The sequence below is a fragment of the Haemaphysalis longicornis genome, unplaced genomic scaffold (genome assembly GCF_048455015.1).
Source record: "Haemaphysalis longicornis isolate Haplotype H1 unplaced genomic scaffold, Haemaphysalis longicornis Haplotype H1 scaffold_6, whole genome shotgun sequence".
NCBI classification, from domain to species: Eukaryota; Metazoa; Arthropoda; class Arachnida; order Ixodida; family Ixodidae; genus Haemaphysalis; species Haemaphysalis longicornis.
Genome location: NW_027526407.1, coordinates 202,168,842 through 202,191,484, shown reverse-complemented (window position 1 = coordinate 202,191,484; position 22,643 = coordinate 202,168,842). Strand labels below are relative to the sequence as shown.

Genomic DNA, 22,643 nt, shown 5'->3' with positions numbered 1-22,643 from the left:
TGAAAAATTACTTTTCACCTGTGCTTGCTCTGCCTCGGTTTCTGGCTGCCCAAAATGCCTTGCCTTCTGCACGACTCGCTACATCAGCAGCACCCTTTGGCAGGTTGCTTGCTGCTGTCATGGGTTGTGTTGCTGTAACTTGATGGGGTTGGAGTTGAGATTACAGTATCTTCCACAAAAGGCCCGCACACTGTTTCCTTGTTGCTTGCAGTTACCACGTCGTGGACTTCTTAGATGACCGAAGCACCTATGTTGTGCCAGAATGGTCGCTCCAGAGGAGCAGGCTTCACATAACAGCCGTTTGGCCACCGTATAAGAGCACACAACAAGTGTTGCAAGCCATGAAACGAAAGGAGCAAGCGACGAACAATTGGACGCATCACCGAGTTAAGATCCTCCATTCCTATGGTAAGCCACTTTCGTTTAGCACTAGCCACATTGAGCAATTTTCCAAGCGAAATGGGGAGTCATGCGATGAGCGACGACCTACTTTTCGCCGCCGAGGAATCACTCGTCGCTTTGCTTGCATCTTTCTCATTTCTGGCTCGGCAGAAAACATCGCTCATCACCCGGAAGTGGCCTGAGTGACCAGCCGATGGGGGAGCAGGTTAAGGGGCTCACGTTCCGGCTTAAAAACAGAACGAGGCATGCCTGCCAACGCTACCAATTTGTCAGAGAGGCTCCTGATTGTACAGGCACAGTCATAAATCTCCAAAAAAAGTGCCCCAACCCCGTCGTGAAAATAAAAACAGAAAACTTGTCACGCAACACCGCTGCATCGTAATTGCCATCATGAGATAAGTAGCCAGCCGAAGTCAGCAGAAGTTGTATCCAAGCCATTTGAGTGCAGTGGGCGTGTAGGCCTTTTTTTTATATATAGCTCAGTTAACAACATGGCATTGTTGAAGACGGAAGTATTTGCAGCTTTTCTTAAGGGCTTATACCTCAGAATTTCCATGTTTTGCGCCGTCCCAGAAAGGCGAGCAGTTCAGATTTTGCACGACTTGTGTATGCGACGTCAACGTGGCGCACGGCGGGAAAAACTATATAAAACTGCATTTGGCAACGATGAAGCACCAGAACTTTGTTCGTGCCGCTAAGAAGCAGGGGACCGTGGACAGTTTCTTCATCAACAGCAACGATGAAAGTGTTGAGCATGCCGAGTGCCTCTTCTCTGGATTCCTTGTGGAGCCCAATTTGCTGCTGAACGTGAGCGGTCACGTTAGGTTACTTCTGCGCAAGATGTTCTTGAAGAGTGAAGGTGCAAAATGCTACGGCTGTGGCTGAACGCTGATCTTGTAGGCTAGAGGTTACATAGCCTGCCAAAAAAAAAAGTAGTGCCATCATTTTTTTGTTTCGCGGCCAACCTTTTTTTTTTTTTTAACGTTTCCGGGTAGGCAGGTATGAGTTTGGCAGCATAGGCAACTTTTGCGGGGAACAGAATACAGAATTGCCTTTGTAGATAAATGTGCGTTATTAACAAGTATTTTATATTTCTTTCTGAGGCTCTTGCATTGCAATATTTTTTACGTATCAGGCCTTGCTTGCAAGAAAATAGTACCAATAATATTGAAGTACTGCTTTAGAAATTTTTAATGCTCATGCTATTCTCATGTTGCCTATTTTCGTACATGACAAACCACTTAACTATAAAAAAAAATTTTTATAAGGGCAGTTGTGAAAGTGTATGAAGCTTGCCCACGACATTACACGGAACTTCTAGAACAAAGAAAATCATCATAGAACTCGTTTTAATTCAGCAAGTGCATGTCGCTTATGATTTATCAAATAGTGTGGTAATTTATCTGACCAGTTTATGGGAAACCCCCAAGGTGGAGTAAGTTTCTGTGAAGGAAAAATTTTACATCCACCTGAAATGCAGCTGTACGGCTACAGATTAATGCTATACAGCTTTCTCAGAAACTTTGAAGGTGAAGAAAAAAAAAAGAAAACTTCAACTGTGAAGTTTATGAGAAAGCTGGGTAGCTTTCCTCTGTAGCTGTACAGCTCCATTTCAGGTGGATGTAAAATTTTCCCTTCACAGTGTGATAATTCAAAGTAACAGAAAAGAAACAAAAACTTTCTTTCCTTTTTTTAAAAGCAGGAGAATATTTGTGTGCAATCTCGTTAACAGCTACCCTACAGCAAGCTCTACGAAAAGTGGAGGATGCAGAAGAGACGTCGAACTTGGACTCCGATGGGAATGAGGAACCCATCCAAAAGAGGCAAAAAAATCCCCACACAAGAGGCCTGTGCCTCAGCGTGACGCCGCCATTTGTATGTAGGGACTGGTGTGCTATGTAGTAGAACTTCCTTCGTGTGCTATGTAGTAGAAGTTCTTCCTTCTATATTGACTTGGTGGGCTCTTGGTTACGACATGTTTACAAGGTGAAAATAATAGGCTTGTAATAATTAAAACACAGTTTTGTATCCTTCGATATTCAAAACAGTGTTCAAAAATTCTGTTTTGTCACAGTATTTTTAAATCATCATTATCATCCAGTACTCAGTGCCCACTGCAAGACAAGCTTTTCCAGTGTCTTTCACCTGCCTCCATTCTGCATCAGCGGAACCGGTTCCTTGCCTCCCAATTTTCTTGTCCCATCGCCTCGCCTAGTATTGTGCCTCTCAATTGCCCAGTGATTTTTCTGTAATCAATTCAGAAGCTGCCTAATTAGAACTGCATTTTAGCTTACTTTATGTTTCTTATTTTATTGCATGACTCCACTTCCTCTTCTGGAACTAAACAAATTATGTGGTTACTAGTGATTGAATGGCATCCAAAGAGCACCATGAGATGCACTTACAGCACAACAACAACATTTAGGAGGAGCCCACAACACTTGCTCAGTGAAAAGGAAATCGCCTTTGATTTTAACGTGGCAGTGTTTTAAGCTAATGTACTAAGGTGGGCTAATTGGTTGTTGCCGTTACAAAACGTTGTAGGCAGTGCGTTATCAGACAGGACACAGAGAAAAAGGGCTTAATGGGACACTGAAGGGTAAAAGTAAAAGCAAGTTGGCCTCAATCGGTAGATTAGAGTGTCGTGAATACAAATATACCACTCGCACCAGTAGCAGTTGCTTATTAACGCAGAAGATGCCAAAAGCGTGAAAACAGGTGTCGCCACCCCATACAATTTCCCGCACTAAGAATTGTGAGCTCACTAAGTGGGAATGCATGGTGAAACGGGATTGGTGCAGCTTGCCTAAGCGTTTTCTGAAACAAACACTTGATGGAGGCGAAAAACAACAACGCCCGTGTGTCGAGATTTCGGCGCACGTTAAAGATCCCCAGGTGGTCGAAATTAATCAGGAGCCCTCCGCTACGGCACGCCTTATAACGACCGTAGTTTCGGCGCGTTAAACCTCACAATCAATAAATGAAACAAACACTGAGGCAGCGACATGTAAATGTAAAATAAATGTACGCGGGAACTTTTGCTGACCATGTGCTTTTCAAAAGCCGCAAATCTAAGCAAGCAAACATTATAAAATAGGATTCCTCAGCCCAGGTGGTTGACATTGTTTCAGTTTCGATTTCGTTAAAATGTTTCGCCTTGCGTACGAGGGCAGTCAATGCGTGGAGCGCGTGAACGTGAGAGCCTACCATCCTACTTACTACTAGCGAATATTATATTGAACAGCTAGTGGCAAAAGCTGATATTATTAGCGCAACCGACTTGAAACGAGAGGGCCATCAACTTTTTAATGAATTGCGCTTATATTTTGGCCACCTGCTCCCAGGTGGCACCACATCCTGGGCAAAACCTTGCGCTGTCCTCAAACCCAGCCCTACTTGGTGGCGGAATTTGCTGGTACGCCGCCACACCAAGGAGGCAATTGAAAGGATATTTCTGATTGGCTGCTACGAAAGTGAAAGCCAGTCAGAACAGGCTTTTAGGAAGACGGCGGCGATCGTGTAAATTCGGGCTCGGCTCGCTCTGGGCAGTTTGTGACGCGCTCTGAAACGTCACGAAAAAATGAAAGGGAAACGGCACAGAGAAATGCCAGCTTTAATTATTTCTCATCGAACAAGGCATCGTTGGCCGTTGAACAAAAGCCGAGAGAGCTAATAAAGGTGTGATCTTTCAATTAAAACAAAAACTTATTCAGCCTTTAGTGTCCCTTTAAGCAAACTGTGTATTTTTCAGTGTCCCATCCCTTGATGCGCTGCTCACAATGTTTCAGTACAGTATTTAAGCTGTAGCTATGTCGTTTGATTCAGCTTCGTCTTTTGTTTCCTCCATAGTTTAAGGGTCAGCCACCAATCCCTAACCTGATTGGAAAGATAAGAGGCAGGGAAATCAGTAGATGATAACTATTCCCTATCAATCGACTTCCATTGCATTGCAATGGAGGTTATGAAGAGTGCAGCCTGTTTGCTTTTTTTTAGTATCCTGATGGTATTTTTGTTACTTAGGTCCAGTTCTGCCACCATTCCCAAATGCAGGTAAGTTGTCATAAAGAAATGTTTTGCTTTTGAATCAAGTTGTGGAAATGCTGAAATGTCGCTTGTTAAAGAAGTGAAAATCTTTTTACTCATCGTAGTGGAGAAGGTGTGTCAGTGGTTTGATAGTCTTGCAGAAGCTGCATTGCTGATGAGGACAAAGTATGAAAGCAGTAATAAATAATAGCGATTTTGGTTCACGGTAGAGAACCAGTCTATGGCCCCACACACGTGGACCTGACGATACAGGGTTGAGTTGGGATAAACAGGTTTTTTCGACTCAATCCCGCCCATGTATAAGCAGACGGGTTGAGTTGAAAAGCCGCCAGGGCGAGTCTGTTCGACCAAGCAATCAGAGGAGGGTTGACTCGCTCGTCGGGCTGAATTGGCGGGCTGTGAGGAGTTGAATAGGTCCTCTTCTGCGAACCCCTCCGGACCGTGCCTGCTCACCTCTCACCTCGATTCTTTTGATGGAGTTCATATATACGTGGGAGGGTCGAGGTAAGCTGAGCTTGTTGGTCAACTGAACCCTCCCTCGTCCATCCAGTCCATGTGTATGGGACCTATGAGTTCAGGTGATTCAGTGTGAATTTGCTGCAAAAGAAGAGTAAAAGGAGGACAGGAAAGACTTAATGCAAGCGCTGAATGGCAGCTAAGAAGCTGTTAGGTGAAGAATGACATACCCGATTAAAAGCATAACTAACTCAAAATTGGCTTTGCCTGTTCGAGTTTGCATGCCTTTTTTAATTGATATTTTTTTTCTGGGTCACTATACAGGTTGGCATATAGTTAAGATTTTTTATGCTTCCGCAAGGACATTTTTAGTGAGTCAGTGCTTGTCACCATTTTTAGAACTTTAGTTGGTCCCACTAAATGTGTTGCAGCTCACCAAAGTAGCTTGCCTCGTAGCTCTTTTGTATCCTGAGAGTATTGATTACCCAATTTCTTGCCTTGTCTTTTATGTGTAGCTTGGTATATGCTGTCCTAAATAAGCATCTCTTCTTCTAGAGCAATCTCATTACGAAGAGCGCGTCTACTATGACCTCGACAAGGGTGGTGTTCAGCCAGGTAAACAAGGCTTCGGCGTGTTGTCACATCAACTGCACGTGTATAATCAGCACATGATGTTTCTTTCTTAAAGTACCTTTACACTACTTAATTCCCATAAAGAAGTCATGTTGTAGAAAGTACAAAGTGTTTGTGTTAATCGCTTGTGTTGAGCTTGTAAATTGTCACAGTGCTTATCTGAGGCATTTAAGTCTAAAGGTCATTCGAAAATTTAGCTACCCTCAAGTTGGGTATTTGGTTCATATCTACGAGGCATAAAGTTGGAGAAAAGCAAAGTAAAAAAAAACTGGACTGTAAATGAAGTAGCAGAGTGTAAGCAGAGGTGTTCCAACATCTTGCAAAGTTTGTAGGCTGGGCTAACTTCAGCTTCTCAAAGTGTCAGTTGACTTCTGTTTTTGGTATTTATTTGAATAACAGAGCATTTGTTTCTAGCAGTGCCGCATGCAGCCAATTCACTGCAGTTGATGGAAGCGGCCTCACCAAATGGTTCGTTAAATTATATTATTTCAGTTGTAAAAGTTGACTTATGGCTTGTGACATTTTTTTTATACCGGAGCCTTTTTTCCCAACAGGAATCGAGCAATTTCCACATCCAGCAGTTGCCACACAGTGCTTGGATCCAACTTCTCCAAGTGGTTAGCAAAACACTATTTTTATGTTGGAAATTGTGGGTTGAGACCTTTACTATTCTTTTGTTTTAATAACTTAGTATTTGTTTCCAGCAATGCTACATGAAGCGCATCTACCAGGCTGCACAGAAAAGGCTTCACCAAATGGTTAGTTAATTATACCGTATTATAGTCTTCAAAAAGTGTGGTCTGAAAATTTACCACATCAGCAGGTTTTGCAAACTGTAACTGTCAGTTGAGCATCGGTATTGGTTCATTCTGTCTAAAGGGTGCAAAAATTTACAGACGAAGTAAAAGAAAATTCACTGGACGAGTGCTCCAGTGGGCTGTCTTTCATTTTTTCCATCATATTTTCAGTGTTCGAACAGAATGCTGTAATAAATTCTAGGCAATTGGCATAGACATGCGTATATCAAAGCACGAGAGCTGTTTCAAGCTGTAAGCTGCTCCTAACACACCTAGGTTTATGGAACATTGCTCAGCTGTATGTTTTGGCTAGCAGTAAAAAAGAATGTATTTGTTTTCAAGTTAACAACAATTGTCTTTTTTTTTTTGTTTTCAGCAATCGACAGTTACCGTTGAGTCGAATGCATTGGCAGTAGTTTTAGAACTGCAGATAAAGGCATTTTGAAATGCCAAAATATTTTAATAATGATAAATTTGGCACATTTACATTGTTCGTAGAGGCCAAACAGGAGTTAAGCGTGAGCGCAGGGGCATTACAATTCGATCTGCAGGGCAGGGGCGACTATGTTAAAGGGGCCCAAACAGGGTTCCAGAGGTTCCGATCTTACGCGCACAATCGCTCGAGTACTATCCAAGGAACGTCCTCCAACAAAAATGGTTTAAAAGCGTTAAGTATTAGCCGACTTATCGCTCACTAAAAAGGACCAGACGTAAGGACAGCCATAAGGCCTTGGGCTTTCCCCCTTTTTATGCGCCTCCAAAGCACTGTGAAAGCTACGAGCTCACCGGCTCAGAGCAAGGCCACTTAGAGAAAGTGGACAAGGCCCTCGTCGCTCCCTCATACGCGCATTAATTGGGTGCGCCAAGTAATGCGTTGTATTTTTTTTTTCCGCATTGGAGTGCCGCGAGAACCCCCTGAATTACCCGTACCACAGCGTGTTGGAAATGCTGATCGGCTGCACCCTTTGATGAACTCACCAATAGTGGCGGCGTAACGTTCAGTGCCTGCTCTGATGCCTATTCACCTCGGTGACGTCTAGTGGCCTCACAGCAGCGAGATGACGGTGACGAGGGGGCGCAGAGAAACGAGAAAAGAAGGGAAGATCTTTTTTGCGTGTTTGTACGGCCCCTGCATTACGCAGAGGTGTAATATTTCATGTATGTTGTCGTGAATGCGCACTCTAGCAATTATGCGCGTAAAATCGCAACCTTTGGAACCCTGTTTAGGGCTCCTTTAACTGCTAGTAACCCTCCCATAACCATCTCCCACTGTAAAAATTGTTTAGTACTGAATCTTGACTGCACAAGCCTAGTTGCACAAGCCTAGATGTCATTTATAAACATCGATCATTACTGCGACATGTACGCTTCAAACAATTGCAAAAATCAAGCTGGTGGGCGGGCCATTCCACATTTGTTTCTTTGTGCCCTGTGTGCAACAAACAGTCACTTAAAGTAATTTTTAGGTTGTGCACCTTGCACGAGATAAAATGGGTTTAGCATTGAGGACCGGCCGGTAGTCTTTGTATAATATAGAGGTAAATCTCTACCACTCTTTTGCAGGGCCATGGCACGGTCAAGATCAGCATGAGCAGCAGCAGCCATTCAGTGCTGGAGTGGGGGATCCCAGGGAATCAGGTTGGTCTCTAAACATAAGCAAATATGTGTAGGCTATTTGAATGTACCTAGATGGCCCGTGCAAATGTGCCTGTTCGGTTTTGTTAAAGCAATGCATGACAAGCTGTAGTTTCATCAGTGAAGCTTCCAAGAAGCACTTCTTGGGGAGATTAGTTTTCATGCCAATTACTCCAGCTTTGCCCGACTGCCCATAGTTGATGTTATGGCACAGAATCTTGGTGTTTACGAAAACCCTCTCTTCGTGGCTCTGCATTGTAAATTGGCACCTTGAAGAATCTGAAGGGCATTACTGGGCAAGAGAAGAGGAATGACTGCTAAGAGGAATCTCGATGTGGGTTGTACGAAGTATAGTACCAGTGTCACCTTCAGCTGTATGATTTAAATGAGTAGTGTATTCTACGAAGCCAGTGTAAATGACAGGCTGAACCCCGACATGTGGGTTCGGCTTGTGACTGTTACACGTAGCAGCTTATCTTCCTTAGTGCTGTTGCTTTCCTCATTTACCAGTAGTGAAAGTGGGAGGGGGAGTGGGCAACTTCAGGTGATTGTTTTCCAAAGGACATGCTATTTTCAGCATGTGAAAACGAAGCCAAAATGTGTCGGCAAGCTTTGTTGTACGTGTTTTTTCTTCATCTTCAGTATCATGACAACTGGGCTTGCCCAGTTTACCATTTTACTCCCTGCTTGAAATTTTAACCCCTACAAATTACGTAATGTAGTAGCCAAAAATGTATCTGATCCATAGAAATTCGCCGTGTCGAATTAAAGCCTTGCACAGTATTAAACCCAAAATTCCTGCCTGTGGTCCAGGTTTTACTCGTTACTTTATGTTCAGAAGTGTGAGCATTGAACTCTAAGAAGCTGATGTCTGATGTTAATTTTTGATCCACTTTGCTTATGCGACTTAAAAAAATGGCAGTGACTTGCAGTGCAACATTTTTTTGTCACCCATAAAAGATTTTTTTCGTGTTTTTGCTACTATTAGGGGTTACTGTGTTTTTTCCTTATTGTTACCGTTCTTATACTTATTTTTATTAGGAATGATGCACAGCTGCTTGTCATAATTCCACCAGGTTCAGCGAACATCTTGGAACAGATGGCAGCCTGCCGGGAGCAGTTGGAAGGGCTGGCAAAAATCGTGGACCAGCAAACTGGTGAGGAATCTTGGTAACACTTTGGCAGCTTTGTGACTCTATTTTGGCACTTAGTCCAGCACTTGTAATGGTAGTAATTTTTATGGGCCGTTTGGTTACGTTTTGCGTATAGACTGGCTTGAAATGATTTTTGCCTCTCTAGAAAGGATTGTGTATATTTGTACCTGTTGCCACCAGATAGTGAAAAATTGTTTAAAAATGGCTTTGTGTACCAGCTTAGTTGGGAAAAGCGAATTTTATTACTTTACAAGCATTTAAAAAAAATTGTCTTACTCACCATGCTTTACTGAACATGAGCCACAGGTGTGAGGGGGGGTTGCAGTGACCTTGTGGTAAAAGCTTGGCTATCATGGCAGGGGACTCTAGGTGTCCTCCAGTATGTCATTTGCCGCATTGTTATTTGGGCAAAGGAGAAGGTCTGAGCATAGAGGAAGAGGAAGACGTGCGTCCCAGGCAACCCTACACCCCTCTTTTTTTAAAAGTGTAGGACTGTTTGTCGCATGGCGTTTCGTCATAGGCTGTAACGGGCCCTTTGGTCACATGGACACATTTGTCATAGGGTGGTTCATCCCACAAGGAAGTTTGTCGTAAAGGCCCGAAATTCACGATTACTTGTTTTTTACTTGTTTGAGATATATTTTTTCAATACAACAAACTTTTTTAACAAAATAACCGTTGATATATCAGGCTAGTTTTAAAGCATTAAGCACCTGTTTGCTCCAACGTGTTCAAATGAATTAAATGCAGGAAAACAGAACCACAACTGGTGCTTACATCTTCATAATAAAAATCTCAGTTTTAGCACAGAGAATTTAAAAAATAATGCATAGTCACTACATCGATGACTTGTTTTTTCCCAGAGGCCTTAAAATCACAGCACACGTTCTAACTCCGCTGATACAGCCATTTAATTCCCAGTGTCAAGTGAATCCAATAACACCATCGCTCCCTTGACTTGAGAATGACCAGAAAAAATACTTCGGCAAAAAATGTGGGCTCACACAAAGCCATTACTACCTTTAACATATTTGTCCGTCTCAAACATCCAAGAGTACCCATTATTGCCACTTTGTTCCATTGGCAAGAGACATGAGCTTTAGACTTTTAGCAAAATAAAGAGGCTCTTACATAATTGATATTCAAAAAGAATGGAACATCAAAAACTCCAAGCAGCATACCACTTACCGTGAAACCCCTTACAAGAATTGGAAAAAATTAGCAAGACATTGGATTCATTAAAAAAAAAGACAGATATAGTGTTTCATCATAGGCCAGTTGGTAATAGGGGAACATGCGTCATAGGCCTGTTCATCACAGGAAAGTTGTTCCCAAAATTCAACAAAATAGTATTTTTTAGGTGCATATAGGCATCGGTGAAACACAATTAGCCAAGGTACGACGGTTAACAACGCAGAAGGAAGCAAGCAAGGGAGATAGCACAACAAAAAGAAAAAAGTCTCAGAAGAGGGGTTGAGATAACCACCTGCGCCCTACACTCCACTGTTGAGGTTGGCTTGTCCTTAAGCTGCACATGCGGACAGCAAAATACAGTATGCAGCTTTCGAACAGTGAATGTCAATCAGCGGCCAGTGAAGGTCGCGTGATTTGGGCCTAAAATGCTGTACCTTCTTTTTTTTCCGCTCTTAGCTATATGCATCCTGGACTTATCAGCAATGAATGCCAGTCAGAGTAAACAAGGACGGTAAACTGATCCAAGCCTAAAATGCTGTTTCCTTTTTCCCCGTCGTATCATCAGGTACTGATAAACAAATAATGCCAAGCAAAGTAGTGAGCGACGGTCACGTAATTGGGGCTTGAGATCACTTCTCTCCCTTTATGATATGAATGATTTTTTTAGTTTGCTTTTACACTGCATGCGCAGGATAAAAGAAAGGTAATTTTTGTGCATAATGTAACTATGCCTTCGTTGCATCACAAAAGAGAGAAGTACAAAAGTAATTACTGTGCACTAAGCTACGCATTACTCCCAGTGTTACTCAGAATGCCCTCCATGCGCAGTGTTGGGTGGATGTGCTCCAGTCCACACCTCTAGATGTTAGCACAGTGCTAGTAATGACACGTGGGCCGTCTACACTGCCCAATAACAAGTGGTCGCTGCTTAGAAAGTCCATGTTGACTGCAAGAAGCAGTGCACACCCCGCACCCCTGCAGTCAAGTCTTGCTGTTTTGCTGTGGCTCTTTTCATTTCCAAGTGCCAGAGTCTGGCTGGGTAAAGCTGCTAAAACCATGGCGTCTTGTCGGTTTTAAAAATGTCGTGCAGTTTGTACTTCTCAGACAGTTGTCGAACATCTTGACACAGTGCGCAATCTGGCACGGACACGAGAAGAAAAAGGCACACCTCAGCGCTCACTCGCCACTGAAATTTTGTTAGAACCGGTACACATATCTGCACCTATGCGACCACACACCGCAAAGACGTCAAAAATATCTGTCGTTTGTCGTGCCACGTACGCCCAACGAAAATACTTTTTCTGAAAGCTTTCTAAAAATAAAAATTGGCTATCATGTAAATAAATGTAAGGCATGCTAATACACTATCCACTTCTTCAGGAACAACTACCCTCTAGCCCAATTGTCTATTCTTCTGTAGTTCTGCAGTTATAAGGCCAGTGGTGTCACTAGTGCAGTGTTTGCTGCACACTATTGCTATCACCGAATATCAACCATTAAATTCCTTTAGCTACCCAGAGCCACCCAAATAAAAAAAATAAGATGCCTGTGAATGCATGCGCCATTGTGAGAGGCTTTATGGTCGCAGCAGTAGGCTTCAGAATTTGATGCATTTAACTCTAGCTGCAACGATATTCACAAGGGGCCGCGGAAAATTTGCTGAAAACTTCGTTTCGAAAAGGAAAGAAGAGGGGGGGGGCAACTGGGGCTACAAATACAACTCAACTTGATTCTGGGAATTTGTGCACTACTGTACAAAAATCTTATCTTCTCGACGGGGGGCGGGGGGGGGTGGCATTGTGTTGGGAAATAAATGCTCTGTTTTTTAGGTGTTCCTTTTTAAATTTTGATAGGCACAGGGAGCATTAGCACGGCCTTGCGAAGACCCTCAAGGAGAATTTTTGTCGTTTTTCAAAATCTTGACAGGTGACACCACAAACTTGGGGTTGGTAATAGTAACGCAGCTATAACATCGTGGTCACAATCACTTTTGAATAGGGAACTGAATTGCAAAACATCAAGTTTCTAGTTTTTCCTCCTTTTGGTTATTATTTCCTAGTTTTATTTATCATTTCCCGATTAAACATGCATGTCAAATGTCATTATGTTATGCATTGAGATATTCAGCTAGAAAGCTGAGGTCAAGTGTAACGTTTTTTGCAGTTGTAGGGTAGAAAGGCTTTGCTGAGCGTAATGTGGAGATAACTTTGCCCCTAGAAATTGTTTCAGACCTTTGCAACGGAATAATTTTGAATATATATACCGTAAAATCCCGAGGAAGCCCCCCCCCCCTTCCAAGAAAGTCGAAATTACTGGCAAAGTGTGTGTGTGTGTGTGGGAGGGGGGGCTATCCTGGAACGGCACCAAAATTCAAGATGACGACGACGAAATTTTCTTGCACAAAAATAAACACAGTGCGCATTGTTTTAAAATTTTGTTAGGAAGATGAACTTTATTAGGCAATACATGTTACTGCTGTTAGTCACTTTCAAAACCATCGAAAGACTTGCCTGTGTGCGGTGCGTGATAACTGTGCAGAAGCAAGGGGGGGGGGGTGCTTGTTCAGAATTTCGCGGTAGTCCTATCAGGAGATCAAAGCAATCTTTCTGCTTGTCTTGCAGCTTTCATGGAGAAGGTGATCCGGAATCAAGCAGAGATCTTGATGGAAGTGAGAGCCATCAGACGGCAAAGGGTGGAAGGAGGTGTTAATGTCCCAACCCTGCCTGAGGGCTGCCCCCATCTCCCGGTGAACACCACGTCTGCGATGAGGGAGCTGAATCGGTACTTGGGAAACCGAGAAAAGCTTCAAGAAATGGTATTTTAGTTCATTACATTGTTATTTTGCGTGCATTTGGGTGAGATGATAAGTCCACTTGCATTTTATTTTGACATTACTGTGCTTTACTTTGGCACTGGAAGCCATCTGTAAAATACAGAAACAGGCAAATTTCAGTTCCTGTTCAAACGGAGAGCAGTTAAATTTACGAGAAACACACAAAAAAGGAAAATTGAAAGAATGGGTGATGCCCGGACTAGCAACTTATTTTAATTGCGTTAGTGAAAGAATGTGTGTATGTGCCAACACTTTGCCAACCACTCTGTGCATGCGTCACATTCATTTGCTATCCAGTAGAAACTCAGTCTGTCTTGCTAACAATGAAATGGAAAAGGGGCTAACGCACTCGTCTTCAATGCTTGACACCATTCAAGACGCTTCCCAGAGTTCTCTGGTTGCTTCGTCTTTTGATTTGAATAGAACTGCGGTCTTATGGAATACTGGGGTGCATTTACATTTGGCGCAGTGTAGTGCCAGGTTGTCTGAAACAGCCATCTGCTGACACAGCGCCGGGTGCACTTTAAACCTTTAATTAAGGCAACGCCCCAATCGCCTATATAAGACATTTTGCAGGAAAGTGGAATCTATCACTCATGATTAAAATTCAATTGCTAGTCCGTCAAATCTCATTCTGTCTGCTTCCTTTTTTGTGTGTGGGTTTGTCCCTCGTGAATTTCTGAAGCACATTTCTTTCAGGTAGTTTTTGGGCATTACATCTGTTCTTCGTGTCGTGCAGAAATAGATGCAAAAAAATTGCCAAGATCCGTGTAGAAATAAAAAAGTTGTTTAATTTTAAATTTAAAAATACAAGAAAATAGAGCACTGCCATCTTTTGAAAACCGGAAATCCGCTGCTCACTTTCTCTCTGACCCCGATGTCATATGGCGGGACAAATGAGGGCGGCAACAAATACGTCCTGGAAGTTTTAAGACCATGGTGGCCTGACCTGGGAAGCTCCTTTTCACGCTTCTTGACGCTGTCATTTGGTGGTACCGTGCCAGCAAGTAGGAGAGGACAAGCAGCCACACGAGACCAGCAAAGTGACGTGCCTGCCGCTGCGTCGATGGGTGTTGCTATGCCTCTTTGTCTGAACTCTGTACCATCTTTACCTCTCTTTAATTTAGTGTGAAGCCATGTTCAGCGCTGCCTTGCTATTGAGGTTTCATGCGAATGTCACTTGTGGGTTCAAAGAAAGGTTAAAGAAACAGCTGCATATTCTGGTAAAGAAAACCTTATGGAACGCTCACAGCAAAAAAAAAAATTCTGCGGGATTAGAACTACTGACTTGCAAAAACGTACTCCAGCTTCTTACCTCTCGACCAAATACATAAGCTGTGAGGCTTGCAAAAATTGAGCACAGAGCTATATAGTCAACAAACATTGCCAGGTGTGTCTGTTTCTTGTCATGTTTGAGAAATTCTGGCAATGAGAATGCTTGTGTCTCACGCACCAATCTTGGAGACAACCCCCATCTTGCTAATACTAGAAGCAATGTAGCTAGAGCTTCCATATTTACCTTATGACAAGCATCACGCGATCGCAATCTCTCCGACACAAGCAAAGGTAGCGAAGTACAGAGTGTGCCACTAGAATTATATCTGTCTCCAAGGGATAATAGCTTGCCAACAAAAACAGTTTGGTTCAATTTGTCTCAAGGCAGCCAATCACCGCTAGAGAAAAAAAATGTTGCTGTTTTTCAGTCAACGGAACAGCATTTCCCAGTGCTAAAACATGTCCCCAGACATAGAGACGGACTTATAACCTGGAAGCTGCCGTCCACTTTTGCATGCTCCTTGACCACGCCTCCTCTACCATTGATGCCAATATCTGCCGTGAATAGACATCAGCATACGGCGCGCGAATGAACGAGTTCGCGTGTATTTCGGCGACGCGCGCTGACGCCAGGCGATGTCAACAGTGGTGCATCGTTACACGCCATGTAAAGGCACACGTGCTCGAAGCGGAGCCATATTGCGGCTCTGTTACTGTCTCTATAGTTTTTTGTATTCTTTGAGCCCACGGTTAAGCTTTTATGCTTTCTTTAAAAAAAACAAGCAGTAAGGCAACATTTAGGCTCGTTTGGTCAAAATAATGGCATGTACACACTTTCAAGCTGAGCCAACTGTAGGGCCGCCGCTCTTTGTCGTCATATCCGGAGGCTTCAAGTGTGACGTTGCCAGTACTGCATGTGCTTGTATTTTTAGACTAAAAAATAGAATAACTTTCTCATATCTGCGCTGCTTTGATCATTCTATTTGTGCATGTAGCATTTTTTTCATAGAATGTGGACTTCAAAAACATTATGAACAAAATTGAGGCGTGGCTTTGCTATTGCAAACAGCAGTGACCAGTGGAGCTGAGGGGAAGCCTCAGAAAATGGCACACCTTCCTAGTCTACCTCGACGACGCCGTAGTATTTGCCCGGAACTGCGACGAGCAACTTAAACATGAGCGCGGCCCGACGAAGCACGTTCCGAGAGGGAAACGAATGTCCAGGGGTTTTTCATCCCGGCGGACTCGCCATTGAAGTAGTCTGCTGCGGGAAACATGGTGTAGACCCGCGAAAACGATCTGGAGGCGAGAAAAAGCGTGGCTTTGCTGTCGTAAAAAGCCTCGCGAAAGTTATCCGTGGAACGCTGATGTCATTGCTAACGTCATACCATGTGCGCTCGGCAAGGCTAAACCACTTGCACGAGGACCCTTGCATGTGCACCGGTTCTCGTCTCCACTCTCCTCCCTCCTCTCCACTCTCCTCCCTCCTCCCCCTCGCAAACTCGGCTGCCGGGCTGTGTGCTGTAGCGCCCTGCTAACATCCCTCCGAGGAGCACAAGCTTGACATCTCTGCGGTTAAAAAGAAAAGGCCAGAGCTCTGTGCCGTGCAATAACCAAGAGGCAGCAGAACTGATTGTGTTATCTACAACAACAAATTGTTTGCTTTCTCATGTGCTTACGTTAAAGGTATGCTTTTGCGTCATATGTTCAGCCTCGATGCATTCAACTTACAAGTGTATTTCAAATTTCCTTTCTCCTGTTAGGCCCAGTACTTTAGACACATGGGTGGCTACGATTTCTAGGCGGCTGCCCGCACGGTGTTGGGCATGCTGATTGGGCAGCCAGTGGCATTGTCCTGCAGCTGGGCAGGGTCCAAGGGGGCGAAAGAGGCCTTCTGCGAGCTAGATAACATTGTGTCTCTAGTTCTTGGTAAGCTGCCCTGATTTTATTTTATGCACGAGGAATTCATTAGATTATTTTCAGGGCTACTTTATTTCAGGGTATTTGTAGACCATTAGAGCTTATTTTTAATGTTATTGTTTACAGGAATGAATACAGATACTGTTTGGTAATGCGTGATAAATATTGGCCCTCTGGAATAGTTGTACGTTGTGAAAACTAGAGGCATTGCATTAAACAAGCTTGTAATACTTTTTTTTTCACCCGCCGCGGTGGCTTAGTGGTTAACGCGTGGTGCTGTGCTGAAGCTCACGGGTTCGATCCCAGCCGCGGCGGCTGTTTTTCTGACGGAGGCGAAAAACAAAGACGCCCGTGTGTTGAGATTTCGGCACACGTGAAAGATCCCCAGGTGGTCGAAATTAATCCGGAGCCCTATGCTACGGTGCGCCTCATAACCCGCGTAGTTTTAGCGCACTAAACCTCATAATCAATCAATCAAATCAATTTTTTTTTTAGGAAGGGCATTGCTAAGCCTGTGGATATTTTTACAGTGTAGCTTATTACTTATTTGTCTGTTTTCAATTTTCTTTCAGTGTCAATACAGCCAAGATACCCTGACGCAAACAAGGTCACTGTGGCAGCTGTCATTAAGAAGTGGCTCTACTCTGCCGGTGACCGGGATGGCGGCCGCACGAAGCGGAAGACACTGGACGGCATGAACTAAGCAAAATAACGAACCAGAAGACACTAAACAGCATGAACAGAGCAAAATAAAGTAAAAAAACCTAATCACCACAGGCTTTGTAAATCACTACATTTGTTCCTGAAAAGGGCAAACAGTGCTCTTTAAAAGGGCACAAATGCTTATGCATGCTTATTTATTGGTTGGAGCCTAATTAAATCTCAGTTCAGTAACTTCCCAACCAGACAGAAGTCTGTCGAAATGTTCACTTTCAAGTCTTATGCATGCAGTACGAACTTACAACATGTCCGGTTTTTAGGAACCCATGTGAGCAATTCGAACTGAAAGCTGCTGGGGTTGGACAGCCGGGATGTAAATGGCAGAATGTCTACTATGGTTGAACGGCTACTAAATACCTAAAGTTGAAGAGCCGGGCACCAGAATATGTTCAAGAGCCGCTCACCAGGAAAAGCTGACTGGCCGTACCTCGGCAAAAGCTTGTAGGCCAGTAATTAGACACATTTCAACGGCCGACCATCGGCATAAGGTCAACAGCTGACCTCCTGCAAAAGTTAAACAGCCGGCCTCGGGCAAAGGTTCATCAGCCAGCCTCCGGCAAAAGTTAATGGCTGATCTATGGCAAAGCTGTACGGCCGGAGACCGTTGTGGACCCCTCTGCAGTGAATTGGTAAAAGGAGAGTGGCCATTGGGAGTACAGCAGTTAACTTTAAACACACGGCAGAGGCCCACCTTTGAGTGCGCTCTTTACACTTTGACTGGAGAAAGGCCGGGCAGAAATTACCCGGCTGAAGTTCTTAGGCTGATGTTAAGCCGTACAGGCTTGTGCTGCTTGGGTCAAACTCAAAATGTACTCAGAACTCAAAATGGACTCAAACTCGAAATTTACTCAGTACTGAAAATGGACTCAAACGAAAATGTACTCAGAACTTAAAATGAACCCAAACTCAAAATAGACCCCGAATTCAAAATGAACTCAAACTCAAAATGTACTCAGAACTCAAAATGGACTCAAACTCGAAATTTACTCAGTACTCAAAATGTACTCAAACTCAAAATGTACTCAAAACTCAAAATAGACTAAGAATTCAGTGGGGCTCAGGCGTACTCAAACTCAGTCGAACTCAAACTCAGACGAGCTCACTCGGCTCAAACTCACTCAAGCTCAAACTAAACATGCCACACTAGCGTCGCACTCACTCAAACGCGCTCACTCAAACTGTATCGGAGCAATTGCTTGGAGCTTCCATGGTATTTTCTATGGACATATTAGCGATGAGTCGGCAGGGTGAAATCGTGATGGCTGCTATACAAGAAAACACAGACAGAAAATTTGAGATGGCATAAATAAGCAACAGTAATATCTGACATTTCAGGCGGAGAAAACGTTGAAACATCTCATGCAGAACGTTGGTTGGACAAGCCTAAAAAGCTTGCAGTGTACGTACCTGTTCATTGAATATCATTATTGCTGACTTTTAAGCGCTTTTTTTGCACGAGCCCAGATATATAACATGAATATTCACTTGCATAAAAGCAAATTTACTATAGTAAGCTTCAAACTAGAACTAGTTCTCCATGTTCTCCAATTAAACGTTCCCGATATTTCGGAACTTATCCGACGTTTGTATTAACATGGTCCTAATTCATTTTATTCGACGGGGTTCTTTGAAAGGTATGAAGGGCACATATCCCTTTTCACAATACAATATCACTCAAGATGTCTCTAAAAGCTACATTTGATTAAAACATTGGGCCACAATAAAAACAAGCAATTAAAACATTTTGTTTCGTGCCCACACCATTATAGCAAGACGACCATTAAGGGCTAAAATTCGCAAAGTAAAAAAATCAGCTAGCAGCCTAGTTTGTTAGTATTTCTTGGTTTACTGCATTGGAATTACGCGCAAAATATTTTCGCATTTGAGTGACAGTGCGGGTAACTCAAAAAATTATCCAATGCACCAGAATGGACTGGCCAGGTGTGTTCCCAATTCAGAGATATGGAGTTGATTTCGCCCCGATTTTGAATTGGTCTTCCTGCATGTTGCACGCAGCTAGCTTATACATTTTATCTATGAATTACTTGACTTGTGTGACAGATTAGCAAAGTATACTTTCTTTTGATTGAGGGATGACACCCACCCACGTTTTTCTTTGTTTCATTAGCCGTAAGAGGTCACACGGTCGGTGTACGAAGCAGGCGAAAAATTCCGCTAAGAGTGACGTATTTTTTTACGTATCTCGGATACGTCATAGAATAGTCACTCGGCAGAGTCCGCCAGAGAAAAATGTCGTGTCGGCATGCAATACGTTACTCTAGGACGCCACAAAACGACGGCATACTTGGCCCATTTTATCAACTTGTCAGAACAGAGACCCCGCGTAAAATATGTGAACCAAATTACGGTTGCACGGAATAAAGGTATAGTGCTCCTAATCAAGTACTTTTAACGCGCTGTACAAGAACTGCTCGTGAACCAAATCCCGAATTTCGAAATTTGTAAATGTTTTTACCCAAGTAAAACAAATATACAGCGAGATATGGCCACTTAGGCAAACGCAAGAGCAAAGTTTGATGAAATTGTGATGGCGGTTCTAATCTTGCGGAATTTTGTTTTATTTTTGAAGCAAAACTCAATGAAAAGTGATTAGTCTGTAGACTTCTATCAGCAGCTTCAAATCAACGGCCCCTTTGTGATTACATGTCCAGGTATTGTCTTCTACCTAGAAAGGTTTAAAATGTTGCTTTTCTCCGTCAAACGAGAAAACAATTTGCATCACTGTGCAAACTTTGGGTAAATGGCGGAATAAATCACGTCATTTACTTTTACGGAACTTGTGTGGAGCTTCGCAAAACGCGTTTTGTCCGTTAATATACGGATGAGCAAAGCTAGCCTGGTGAAGGTTATAGAAAGAAAGCTTAACGCTTTTCATCAAGTTTGCACACGATAACAACTAGAACACATGATCTGGGCATACTTCCGCACACCATTACTCCCCCCTATCACTTCCCAAAACCATGAACATTATGAAGGCATGGTAGGCAGCCGCACCCCGGGCTATAAGCGTCGGCTGGTTGAAAGGGCCCGCCAGGCAGCAAACGCCCGGAGCTCCTGGACAGAGAAGACCCCCCCATTGCTATTAAACCAGAATTGATGTAAAAATGAATTGTATTCCTCCACCTTATTTTGATGTCATAATTCTTAATATACCACGGACGTGCGCAAAGATTGTTAAACCGAGGAGTTTAACCTAGAGACAGTACTTTTTCTCATCAACCATTTGCAGAAAAAAAGAGGAAGTCACGATAGGACACACTGCTGTGGAAAGGTTATAGAGTAACACAGATCTGAGCCAGCAACTGAGCATTTAAATTGCGGAAGTTTACAGAGTAACGCGAATATAAGACAACGTATCAGCACACGAGGTAATCGTAAATGCCTTCAGCGATGCCTTCACGATATGAACGAAGCTGGTTTTCTTTGTGGAGTGTCGAAAGAGGAAAAATATATGGTGCGCTCGAGTGGCTTTTTCTGTGGCTAACGTATCAGTCTTGAAATAAGAGGAGTCGCGGACGGTTCTCCAAAAGAGGAATTCCCTTCCAGCGCCATTTCTGAAATCTTATTCTGCACCATTGCGTTAAGTGTTTTATGGCTCACCAGCGGCACTACCACAGGGCCAATATACCAGTGGGTGAATGAGCACACACCATGAGAAAAAATAAAAACAAGGAACGCAGAAGGATGCGTCCCACTAGTGATGTATCCCTGGCCAACCTTCACTTGTGGGTACGCGAGAAACCAGAAGAGCATCTTCATTTTCATCATCATCTCCATCACCACATGAATGCAAAGGAAGGCCAATACTTTCTTTTTCCCGGTAGCAGCTTGTCCCCAATGCGACATATAAATCTAGGGGTCATTCCACGCCAAACCTCCGAGAGAGTTTGTTCGAACTTCTCCGATTTCACTATAAAAATTCATAGTTCACCCCTTCCCTACACTGTTAGTTCTTATAGCCGATTTTTGGCAAAAAAGTTTTTTGCCTCACACCATTTGGAAAAATGCAGTGTCTAGAGTGCGTCCGACGGCACTCTAGCTGATCGTTGCAGGCATGGCTAGAGTGCTGTCCGACGACATTCGAATATTTAACACTAGGCTAGCGCCAGCCTAAGAGTCTGTCGTTGTAGCGTAGATGATCCGTCGTAGCTTCTTCATCCCAAAGTTGGTGGTTCGAGAGCGGCTCTTGCCTCGGTTCCTTTTTATTCATTATTTAATTGTGGTTTACTTTTTATGCCTCAGGTTAGTTTTGATGTTTTAAATAATTTGTTTGTGTGCGTTTGGTTATCTTATGTTATGTTTAGGTTAGGTTGCCTATCTTTACATTATCTAGAGCGATGGACTGCCAGACGCGGCAATTTTGCCACAAAACGCCGGTGGACGTCGCTGTAGTGAAGTGCTTATAATACCGTCGGACGGCACTCTAGACACGGCCTTTGGAAAATTGGCGGGGACGAAGAAAACGTAGGTTCCCGAAAAATCCTTAAGAACAATAAATTATTCATAATATCGTGAAATAATTGAAGTTGATAGAAAAAGCAAAGCTCTTCCTTGCTATAATGGTTTGACATTCGGTAGTGTGTTTGAAAATGCTCTTTGGTGGGAAGGAAAGTGGCGTTTCGGAGCGATTTTTCCACCTTTTTTATATCTGTTAAGTGCTTTGTAGAGACAACGCATCTGAGTACTTTGTTTTTATTTTTAACAGTTCGTGCGGGAGAGAAATATGAGAGCCGTGAATAGGGTAGGTTCAGCGCAGTAAAGACAAAAAATTTGCGAAATTTGGAAAATTCATTTCAGAAAGTTTAATTCGAGTACTTTTCGTGTTAAGCGAGAAAATATTTTTCATACTGAGCGTTAACATGACAAGACGGTCGGCCGTAAGTCCGCCTCATGGCAACAATGGTTCTCCCGCGGCAACGGACAGGCGCGGAGGAAGCGAACGTCAACATTTCGCATGCTTCGCTGATGTTTAACAATGCTGCCGCCTTGATAAATGTTATTCCTTATTCTACATGCTTGTTCAGGCCTTCCGCTGTGGCGAAGAAGAAAGGTGTTGTTAATCTTTGGCAGTTCCTTCACTTATTTGGTTGAATTTGGAGAGTATAGAGAAATATTTTAAAAAATGCCCTTTTTGCAAACAAGCTATGACTTTGCTTCACGCTCCGGAGCGACAGGCGCGCGAAGCCGTGCGGATTGGAAGCAAGGGAAAGGTTCTTGACGCACGTCTAAGAAACACACAATTCCCTGTCAGCAGAGAAGCGAAATCTTCAAAAAGAAGAGTTTAAAAAGACGGTTATGTTGCCTACTGTATTCCCGGAAGAAAACACGTAATACGCAGTCATCAAAAGCTATTCCTCTTGCTAGGTGTGAAAGAACTGTACGAAGAGTTGAAAAAAATTATACGCCCATCCGTATATCCAGGAATATAGCTGAACGTGAAGCTTTCTCGTAATGAATTTTTGTTGGCCAACCCCACGGTGCGGGTATGTGTACTCGAGAGATACGCACCACATCGCTAGAATGCCCACAGAAACTCTAGGGTGTGCATTGCGTAGGCCT

The 22,643-nt window shown here is 43.3% G+C and overlaps 1 protein-coding gene and 1 long non-coding RNA gene across 2 annotated transcripts; both read left to right on the top strand.

Moving 5' to 3' along the window:
- The first annotated feature begins 217 nt into the window (after positions 1-217).
- LOC144142165 (uncharacterized) lies at positions 218-6,152 on the top strand. The gene is made up of 6 exons (XM_077673549.1): positions 218-408; positions 2,135-2,277; positions 4,423-4,452; positions 5,458-5,517; positions 5,950-6,003; positions 6,090-6,152. The coding sequence occupies exons 1-5, from the start codon at positions 342-344 to the stop codon at positions 5,980-5,982; spliced, it is 333 nt and encodes a 110-aa protein (XP_077529675.1). The 5' UTR covers positions 218-341; the 3' UTR covers positions 5,983-6,003; positions 6,090-6,152.
- A 92-nt stretch (positions 6,153-6,244) lies between these two features.
- LOC144142164 (uncharacterized) lies at positions 6,245-17,076 on the top strand. The gene is made up of 6 exons (XR_013316868.1): positions 6,245-6,293; positions 7,896-7,970; positions 9,044-9,124; positions 12,937-13,130; positions 16,187-16,352; positions 16,916-17,076. It is a non-coding gene; the product is annotated as an uncharacterized LOC144142164 (long non-coding RNA).
- The last annotated feature ends 5,567 nt before the right edge of the window (positions 17,077-22,643 follow it).